This window comes from Oncorhynchus kisutch, linkage group LG13 (assembly GCF_002021735.2).
Source record: "Oncorhynchus kisutch isolate 150728-3 linkage group LG13, Okis_V2, whole genome shotgun sequence".
NCBI lineage: Eukaryota > Metazoa > Chordata > Actinopteri > Salmoniformes > Salmonidae > Oncorhynchus > Oncorhynchus kisutch.
In genome coordinates, this window is record NC_034186.2 from 42,374,518 (window position 1) to 42,385,470 (window position 10,953).

A 10,953-nucleotide genomic window follows, 5' to 3' on the forward strand; every position below is an offset into this window, starting at 1 on the left:
TTCTCTCATTACTGGCAGAGGTTGAAATTTCGATAGTTTAACTTGAAGAAAAGGTTTGGCACAGATTGCACATCAATGTTTATTCGTTACATGGATATTTGAGAGAAGAGGTGGCGCACATTTTCAAATGTATTTTGCTCAGTTTGCGCTGTCATCCATGATTTCTTATCTGTACATTTTTTATTTTTGACTGTCATTAAATTGTTGCATATCAAGTAGGGCTCGACTATCTGTAGCACTGAAGAGCTACAGCTATTCAGCTTAAGCAGAGACTGCATTCATGGTAAACGCTGCATATTTTTTACATTTCAGAAGCTGTGAACTTCAGCGATACGAGCCCTTACATTATCTGGAGGAGGAAAGGGAGTTGCTGTCGCCTTTAAAAAATCCTTCCAACTCAGGAACTAGATGATGAATTCTAAGTGTCATTCAAGCACATCAGTATTAATAAATCAGTGAAATATATGCTTTGGTCTGTGTAAGAAATCTCTTAATTCTGGTTTCACAGGCCCAGATAGGGGTCCAGGTTGACTTTTTGGCAGTAGTGCTGCGCATACCAGAAGATTTGTATTCTTGGAAAATGAAGTGCAAACATAATTACAGGACAGCTTAATTTTTTACCAAGATAATCTGACTCAGTTATGTTCCTCCATTACCTCTTCAATCATGTTAATAACATTTTGATGCCATAGCCAGCTAGCGTTGTGATTTTAGATAAAGCACAGGGTTTTTTTTTTTTAGGGAAGCAAAGTAACGGATTGCCCATTAAAAAGCATTCAAACCCCTTCCCTTTCACATTACAGCCTTGTTCTTAATCTACACACACTACCCCATAACGACAAAAACTATCCCTCAATTGAGCTCCGGTGCATCCTGTTTCTACATGATTAAGGCACACCTGTCTACATAAGGTCCTATAGTTCACAGTGCATGTCAGAACAAAAACTTTTCAAATGATGCAAACTTATTTGCTGAATGTTAAATACAATGTCTTTAATGTATGGCTTGAATTTTCATGCTGATCAGAGATATTTATATGCTTTAGAATGACAGTTCTGGTGGGAAATACTGGATTATACCCGGGATGGAACGTTTAAATACATAACCCTAATGTCGATCCAGATCTACTGGTGTTTGGTATCGGTCAGCGGCTAGGCGTGTCAAGTCAACAGAAGTTAGCAGGCCTATATGACACATGGTCCTGTGTTTGTGTGTGCTAGGTCGTTTGGAGATCCTGAGAGTCATTCTTGAGGCATTAGGAGGTGTACGTTGAGCTGTCGGTCATTCGGAGGTTCTGCAGTGCGTCGGGGGTGGCAGCTGACAAACGCAACATGTCTACCTCCAGCGGGTGCAGGTGACCCGTAACGATCATGGAATGCAGCGGGCCGCCCAGGTCACATGACGCCAGTTGGCGGAGTGTCCCCGCGAGGATGACCTGGTCCTCTGCTCCCACCCTGGCCAGACCCACACATATGGTCTCCTCGCTGATGGCTAGATGGAGAGCGAGGCAATTAGTGTTTTTTCTTTCACATTGTCACATCATTCAATTCAACATGATAGCAACTCACCCAGGTCATCTCCCCGCTCCCTCCTGTTTTGTACTATCTCCAGGAGCTGCTCAGCCGCCTGGCTCACGGTCATAAACCTGGGCGGTTCATAAATCTTACGGCCCCTTTACAAGAAAAAGAAACGAGGACGTTACTTATGGAGTAATGCAATGCCAATGGGTTCATACTGCCCAGACCTATAAGTGCTGTGGAGGTCACTTCTTCAGAATAAAAAAGCTGAATCTAATAACCAGGTGTAGACAAAGCAAGCCCCTTTGTTACCAGTAGAGCCATTCAAAAGGAAGGAGAAAAGGACATGCCATTATGCTAAGCATTCAGTACTGTGCTGAGTAGCTCAGATGGGGCTATTCTCAGCCCTTTCAGCACTTTGAAATCAAGCAGGTTTTATTCTGGCAATGTTTCACTGTGGCTGTTCTGGTGCTAGATCAGAACTAAAATAACGGAGTCTCGTGTAAATCTCCTACAGTCATAAAATGCTTACAAAGCAAGCCAGAGATCTATTTGATAACTATGTTACTGGAAAGAAAACCTTCACAAATGTGTCTAAATTCCTTGGCCGGGGGGGGGGGGGGGGGGGGAGACAGGGTATTTTTTCCTTCGGCTAATACTGTATGGCAGGAATCTCTCACTGCGCAAACATTTTAATATTGACCAAAATCATAGGGCATGTGTTTATTCCATTTCCTAGTAATAATATATATGCACCAGTAAACCTTGGAGAAATTAAGACTCTTTTCTGTCTTAAATGAAAACCACACTTTTCCCCTGTACATAACCCTTACATGGCAGATTACTGAAGTCCATTTCAGCTTTTATAGATTCACATATAAAACTACTTCCACGCAGGCTCCTGTTGGGAAAATAATTGCAGGACACCGCAAAGTGAACGAGGAGTTGACAACCTTCCTGCAAACCAATACATGATACAGTAACGCATTAGTGTGGAATGAGATGAACTGGCATCCAAAACAGACATGTCTGTTGATTCTCAAGTGTGGGACTGGTTGTATGTCATCTTTTCTGAAAACACATGCAGGAGATTAACATACTAAATGTATTTCCTGAACCTGGCCCAATGAGACGACACTGACAACAGATTGTGTGTCCAAGTCAAACAAACCACTGTATTATTATTTTTTTTGACTCACTGGCCTGGCCCGTCTCCAGCTGCCAGTATAAATGTATGTTAAGTGAACGTCTGCAATAAACCTCAACTCTGCTCCGTTTCAGAGTCCTGCTGGATAGAAACACCACTGACCAGATATAAATCAGACGGCCCCCTCCCAGACAGTCCAGCGCAGGAGGGGGAAAGGAGAGACTTACCTCATGAGGTTCTCCATGGACTGCTCTTTGACTTTGATATCTGCGGACAAAAAAAGGAGGGCTGTGGAGGTAATGAACCATTTCACAGATGTGGACAATTCCTTTTCCCCTCAAACTGGCCATGAACAACACATCTTGACAAATTACCCAAGGCCAGCTTGAGGAACTAAATATCCCTTTAAGTCTTCCATGGTCACCTTTAAGCCATTCCATTTTCAGGAACATTTTACGCTCCGCTAGAATAATAATCATACATCATTTTGTTGAATAATATGAACAGTCAATATTCCTTACACAAAGACCATCAAAATCTTACCCAAACAATTTTTTTTTTTTAAAGTTATAAATCAGTATTAATCAAACAGAAACAATGGTCCTGCTAGTTTCATTACAGTGATGAGGTTTCCCTCATGTAGATGTATGGCATGCATGTTGTCCGGGGAAGTCATGATAGATGACCCAATCAGAGTTGTGCGTGCGTCTGCTTTTGTTGTCTGCGCTCGTTCTTCATCCTTTTAGAATCGTGCCCTTTGCTTCACGGGTGTGGAGGTGCCTTGGCTAATGCCAGGCTTTCCGATCCACTATTGAATAATGGGGGTTCATATCGGTGGGGTTCATATCGGTGAGCTCACAAGCGCACACACCCTTCTGCAGCTGGGGCCGCACCTGGGGACACATAGGGAACTTGGCCCACAGAGACAATAAGGGTGTGACCCAAAACCGTCTCTGCTTCAACCAGCATCCATTACCTCGAATTATAGGGCTCTCCCATGTGAGGTTCATAGGGGGGGGGGGCAACCCTCTGCGCCCAAACAAAAATCTCTTGCTCAAATAAACATAAATTATGAGCGTTCGGGCCATCTGCCTCTGCAGTCACAGCCGCCTTCCCATTACAGAAACCTACTCCCCAGTCTACTACTGTGACTGTGATTGAGGACTGTTTAATATGCACCCAGGGGATGACGCACCCAGGGGATGACACACACAGGAGGGAAAAGGTCTTGGAGTAGAAACAGTCATAATGAGGGCTTTGTTCGGTCCCAGCCTCCCGGAGATGAAAGTGTGTAGAACTGACTGACTGGCTGGCTGGCGCACACACACACACACACACACACACACACACTATATCCTCGCTCGTTTCCTCCACCTGGAAGGCAGACCAGCACCTTGACTGGAAGTAGGTCTGGAAGAATATGAGCTCTGAGGGACTGCCTGGAGAATCACTCAGACACACGTGTGCACGGATGTGACCTCCCATGTTTCCTCACCATGTGCTCGGGTGTGACCAGACCCAATGTTACTACGTAGCGTGAGCGGTCCATAATGGTTACGGGCATACTGTATGTATGCTATTCTGTAAGGATGATACCAGTATCGCAACACTCGTTAGTATAGTGGCAAAGGAAACAAAGCGGATTTCACTTCTTGATGAAAACGGCCCTAATGTTGGGAACAAACATCATTATGTTGTCATCCAGAGTCACATTTATGTATTTTCCAAGTTACAGCACACTATTTTACAAACAGCTGGTTTTTAAATGACCAAATAGTTTTTTACAGCTTTGTGTTTTAATTTTTGCCGTGGGGAAAAAAATATTGCAATATGGGTATCGTCTCAGCCCTACTGTTCTGTACAGATTTTCCACTTCGTATTTTTTTCACGGTCCATATTAGGACAGTCACTTGACTCCTAATATGGACACCGCGTCACTGGATGTTTGTACTGATTTGGTTGGTTACTAAAAGAGATGAAACTGTAGGACTCACCAAGCAAACATAGTGTGTGCATCCCCAGGTCCCTGTTCTTCTTGATTTTATCGTAGAAGCTTTCCGGTCTCCACGTATCTGTCCAGAACACAATGGACACCGTCTCTCCAAAGTTGTACAGCTGTCCAAAGGTAATGTACACAATGTGATTTAAGACTTGTCTTCTACTCAGGGTTAGACTTGTCTTCTACTCAGGGTTCATTGAAAGTATCTTAGTACAGCAGCATTGGGTGTGAATGGTCAGTTTCTCAAATAAAGAGTTTGTGGTTCTGGTTCACTTGTCTGACAGCTCCTGTGAGCTTATCGATTGATATTTGTGTGTGTGTGTGTGTGTGTGTGTGTGTGTAGAGCAAAATTATGTCTCGTGAGCAGGCCGTGATTGCTGCAGCAGACTGGATTGCACTAAGTGTCCCAAGGTGCTTCCTGTTATTCAGTGTGTGAAAAATCACATGGCACTCTGAGCCGCGGCATGCTTGATACAGCACGGCGACCCAAAACATGCATTGGGACCCTACCTAACTCCCCCCTTCCCCCAATACACTAACAAGAGCACTGCAGTGCAAGACCAATACACTGTTGACTTGAGCTAGACAAAACACTTGATATGGCTGGTCTGAATGTATTTTCTGAAACATCTCTTACCATTTAAAATTCTTAGTTAGAGAGTTAGAGAGCGATTGTAATACCTCATTTTAGCCATCTATTTTTACATCTCATTTGAAACCAATGTCAAATTGATATGCTGATGTTTGGCAAAACATGCTAATTCAACACCCACATATTCCCAGTCATCTGAACTCAAGTTGGTCATTTTATTTAAAAAGAAATTGGTAGGGTAACAGGGAAGACAATTAAAATGCACAACCAATTGAAAGGTAAATTATACAGTCACATATAGTATAGAATAGAACACCCCTCCCCAGAGGGATATGGTGAAGCACACTAGGTTGACAGGCAGGGAGCACACACAACCTTGATCCCTGTGATGGGCACGTCCTTCATTAGAATAGCAAAGCCTCCTTCTCTCCTGTCATTGCTCACTGGCAGTGGCTTTGAGTTGCCAGATCACTTCCAACTAGTGCGTCTGATGCACGCCCAAAGGAGCGTCACTACCCACTAATGACAACCCTGATGCGCTAACACTGACGTTAGCAACACTAATCCCCCCCCACCACCACATCAGAGGCAGGGTGGGACAGCTGGATGCCCCCATGCTCACAATGCTCCCCCTGACAGGTCAATGCAAGGCCACATTATGGATGTCCTGGGCTGAGCTGTGTATTAAGAGACATTGGTGCTGCTCTGCCATTTCAGTCCATAGACTCCGCATGGATTTTCTTTCCCAATGGCAATTATGCTCTTTGATTGCCTTCATAGGACGTTGCTACAGAATGGTTAAGATGATGGGGCATTGAAGACCAGATGTTATAAGCTCTTCTTTTTTTTTTTATATAGCAAAGTAGACAACATTTCTGCTAATCTGTGTGTTTCATTTTCCAATAGGACTTCAAGTGGACGTACCTGGAGGCCGCAGCATCCAACTGCGTTCATGATAGAGGCATTATGGATGACCCTGTATTGTATCCCAGCATTCACTGCTCTCAGGACCAAGTCACTGTGGGTGGTGGCGCTATAAGGAAAATATACATCAAGTGTTAAGAACATGGCATGATGCTGCCTTTAGAAACCTGACAACAAAGTCCAAGCTTTGACCAAAAATGTCACATTGCTGCTCCATTTCCATTCCAAACCAACTGGCAATTTGCTACAGTAAGGATGGTTATGGTCAGTGAGACTGCCTGATTTATTTATTTCAAAGGCCACACTTGGCCCCAAACCGAATCCTTGGTTTTAGATGTCATTAACTTTATTAAATCCCAACATTTCTTGGAGCAAATCGTGACCGTGATGGAGAGTGGAGAATTTGACTGAACCTCCCCTCCTCCTGGTCAGTGGTTTTGGATGGAAAAAGAGCAGAGCCAAACATTCTTCACCATTTAAAAAAATAAATCTTTATTTAACTAGGCAAGTCAGTTAAGAACACATTTTTATTTTCAATGATGGCCTAGGAACAGTGGGTTTAACTGCCTTGTTCAGGGGCAGAATGACAGATGCTTACCATGTCAGCTTGGGGATTTGATCTTAGAATCTTTTCGGTTACTAGTCCAATGCTCTAACCACTAGGCTACCTGCCACCCCCATGCCCGTTAAGCACTATTAGTAGCGCTAGCAAATGGGAGTGCAGTACAATGAATGAGTGGCTCTTTCCAGAGACGTTGCAGTGTTCACACAGCAGTTCGGTCCAACTACTCCCTCCCCAGAACGTTTCCCCACCGGCTCAGAGAGCAAATAGCTGCAAAAACACTTTTCTTAATCGTGTGGTGCTCCGTTGAGCATCGATGTCATACCAAACGATTTTGTGAGATAGTATTATTGTAGCAATTAGTTCTGTTTCCATTTGTATGGGAAGCAAATGGAAACTGCAGATGATAGTCATTGCGGACTGAAGCATACCACGGTCATGATACTTTCAATATTTTTGTGGCAAGGGATGTTGTTCAAATGATGACAAGCATCAACTTCCAGCAGGCTTTCAAATGGCAAAGAAGAAAAACAGTGTGATCACCAAAGCAATATTCTCCGCTGAAGGTTCAGGGTTCTCTTTAGTTATTGATTTAACAAAACCATGTTTTGTAAATGTCAACAAAAAAAATGTAGCCTATCCATTGGTTTACAACTCAAATAGCGAAATGAAGGAGTGAGTGGTATTGATGAGTGTTGTTTACAATGGTACTCCCTAATCAGATAGGGCTATGTCTTACTGATTTACTCATTCCTACTTGTGTGCCTCCCTTAAGAGAAAAACTGAATGCAACACTGTCATTTCAACCAGATATCAACCTGTCTGTAATGACGTTATTTCAACCTGTTTGTGATGACGTTATTTTCAATCCTGTCTGTAATGACGTTATTTCAACCGGTTTGTAATGACGTTTTATCAACCTGTCTGTAATGACGTTATTTCAACCAGTCTGTAATGACGTTTTATCAACCCGTCTGTAATGACATTTTATCAACCCGTCTGTAATGACGTTATTTCAACCTGTTTGTAATGATGTTTTATCAACCGGTTTGTAATGACGTTATTTTCAATCCTGTTTGTAATTGTTGTATACACTCCCTCAAAATGTGTTGGGACTTTCATTTTCATGACATACTTACTAAGGTGCGTGTACAGTATGTGTGATATAACACCTCACTCATTATATCACACTGTACATACATTAGAGCAGTGCAAACAGGGGAAGTGATATGACGTGTGTGCGTCAGTGGAGGTAATCGTGAACTTAACAGATGGAGATCTCTCCTTAGCGTGTCTGATCAATCACACACACCTGTCATAATGCAAATAAATATATAGCTCATTCCAGCTGTCATAAGCATTCATAAAATAAAGGTCACGTGTCATGTGTTAGGACACATTACGATGCCGCTTATGACATTGTTATGACGCGTCATGAACGATCGCCTACTGCCTGGGAGACGGAGGGGCTCGTGTAACATTCCTAGGCGCCTTACGACCTCCCAGAAGTCCTTCAATCCTATTGGAGCAGTGGTTAGCAAGTTCATCTACAGCCAGGGCCTGCACTTATATTGTTCATTGCAACATCTTTTGAAACTAGCCTGCCAGTAATAGTCATAACGTAATGAATTACTTTTCAAGCATGAAAAACAAGTACAGTAATCAATTACCCAAATGGATCTCCCACCACAAGAAATGCCACATCACTGACGTCAGCCCCTTTCAGGATCTCATCAGCCTCCTGTTCCACCATGTCTCTGTCAGCCAGTATCAGCTCCCGTCCATAGTAATCCTCCTAAGGTCATAGATCACACGTATTCACGACACATACTGCCTTTTGAACTTGCTTTAAAAACGGTGGATGGACTTTATCTGGTGGCAACGATAAAACCTTTATCTCCATCCTGCCAGCTTGAGCTCTGTTTAATGAACGTGCACTGTCTATAAACTTGAGAACATGTGACTTTTACTCAATTTTAAGAAAACACCATGAGTAGGAAGTGTCAACGCCACACAGTCTATACGATTTCCAGCCACTCATTGGTCATTTCAACTAATGCAACTTTAATGTCATGGAAAAGTCTATAATATATTTAACTAGAAGCAAGGACAACACGCACTTCAAGAGGTATTGTACCCTGATGCAGTTTTATCACATGCTCTGGACTGCATCAGTGCCGATTTCGAAATGGGAGGGATTGTTGTAGCACAGACATGCACAATTTCACCACATGCATGCCATAGTGCTACATAATATTCAACCTACCAATGCATCTTTCCCAACTGTCAATATGGACGTGTAGGCTTCCAAGTATACACGACTGCATTGCTTTACAATTTCTAACCCCTTTACGGTGATGTCCTTTGCATCTCCCAACCCAAGCCCAATAAAGTACAGCATCGCAACGTAGAAATACCACACTTTTTATGAGTTAGCTATATTGGTGGCTAACACCACACGTCATCACAACTGTCTTAATAGCAGGCTAAGGCTAGCTAATTGCTAAACCTGGCAGAAAACAGACCGCTGCCGTTTTAAAATGTTCCGTTAGTTATGACATAACATATCTAAGCTGGTACCTAGAATACGCTTGCATTTATTATCAGATTCCCTCGTGAATATACGCCGCTACTACAGTATGGAACTGGAATCCACACTTGTTACTAAACGCACGTGTAAACACTATACGATTTCACATACGTCTTGACGCAAAATACTCTTGATTTTACGACACAGTTGCATGTCTTCCTGTAATGTGGGTCCGTTCCAGCCCGGTATTAGAACAGTGGGAGTGCATTCGTCGGTGGAGCATCAGGTAGGCTACTTTCGGATTATTTATTTAAAGTTTGACTTTTTTTTTCAATTTCCTTGTGACTTTAACGTTTTTACAAAGTAAAAGTAAAAAATTAAAAAAACAATGTGATTGCATAGTTAAGTGCATGTTCTCGAGTGGCGCAGCGTTCTAATGCACTGCCTCTAAGTCACTACAGACCCTGGCTTTATCACAACGTCCGTGATCGGGAGTCCCGTAGGGCGGCGCACAATTGTCCCAGCGTCGTCCGGGTTAGGGGAGGGTTTGGCCGGGGTAGGCCTCATTGTAAAATAAGAATTTGTTCTTAACTGACTTGTCTAGTTAAATAAAGGTTAAATAAAGGCACATTTCAAAAAATTAAGCATGAAGATCATACTCACAATGCAGAGGGCATGCCATCACAGTTCACCAACACACATTTTCACTTTCTAATGTCACTCTTTCTAAGCATTTACTAGACTCCCTATCAGTATTTATTTAGGCAGAGGAGATCATGGGGTTGTGTTTTGCGCTGATTGTCCTGTTTATTGAATGGATACTGTTGTCAAGGTTACAGGCATTGCCCCGGAACTCGACCCCACAGTTTCTCTAATCTGACTGGAATGCGTTTAGAGTTTTGATTCTAGCTGATTCGTTACATGTATTGTAAAACAATCCACAGGGAGCAACACTTTTCATGGTGCTGGTTTGGGCAATACCCAAGCACTTGCATGTTAATGGGAAGGAATGTGGCATCAAAATGTATTAATGTGAAGGCCTGGTTTTGAGTGCAGTTTATTACCTCATCAGTGTACAGTGTTCACAAAGTTGCCAAGATAATGTGGAGTAGACATCTGTTAAACAACTTCCTTCCCTTTCAATAATGTATTCGACATTATCTGACCAGGTTTCATTATATCAATATAATGTTCAGAAATATGCAGCATTTTGTCACCAAATGGAGAACTTGGGCAATGGGAACTTTGAGGGTAGAGGCCAACAGTGAGGGGCTTTGTGGGCCTCTGCTTGTCTCTACAGCTCTTTCCAAGAACTGCTTCGAATTGACAGAGTGAGGGAGGCACTGCCATTGTGCTGAGATGGGGAAGCAGTGTGTGTGTGTGTGTGTGTGTGTGTGTGTGTGTTTCCTCCTCTTCCCTCCCACCATCACCTACAGAAAACAAAACAAAATAAGACATGCCTTTTCCTCTCACCTATTAAACCTGGAGTCTTGTACTCATTTTTCAGACTTTCAGCTAACACATTATCCATGAAAGTGATGAAAATTCCAATAAACAGAAGTTCTCTCTCACAAGATCAGAGTGTGATATCACTGATACCAAGAGGAGCTAGAGGTAATTAAGGCTACTTTTATAATCATTTCAAGACAGATATGAAATCTGATATGAGATTGCTAATGGCT

General features: G+C 42.7%; 1 protein-coding gene across 4 annotated transcripts; it reads right to left on the reverse strand.

Moving 5' to 3' along the window:
• Positions 1-61: 61 nt before the first annotated feature.
• Positions 62-10,060, reverse strand: dph5 (diphthamide biosynthesis 5). Of its 4 annotated transcripts, none has more exons than XM_020498625.2 (7): positions 9,008-9,457; positions 8,412-8,536; positions 6,180-6,288; positions 4,659-4,779; positions 2,892-2,931; positions 1,569-1,672; positions 62-1,491 (listed from the first exon to the last, which is right to left on the reverse strand). In XM_020498625.2, the coding sequence occupies exons 1-7, from the start codon at positions 9,140-9,142 to the stop codon at positions 1,256-1,258; spliced, it is 870 nt and encodes a 289-aa protein (XP_020354214.1). In that variant the 5' UTR covers positions 9,143-9,457; the 3' UTR covers positions 62-1,255. The 4 variants fall into 4 exon arrangements, with proteins under 4 accessions (XP_020354214.1, XP_020354215.1, XP_020354213.1 ...); XM_020498626.2 differs by lacking the exon at positions 9,008-9,457 and adding an exon at positions 9,935-10,060 and having other exon boundaries at positions 965-1,491; positions 2,892-2,952; XM_020498624.2 differs by having other exon boundaries at positions 965-1,491; positions 2,892-2,952; positions 9,008-9,459.
• Positions 10,061-10,953: the final 893 nt, after the last annotated feature.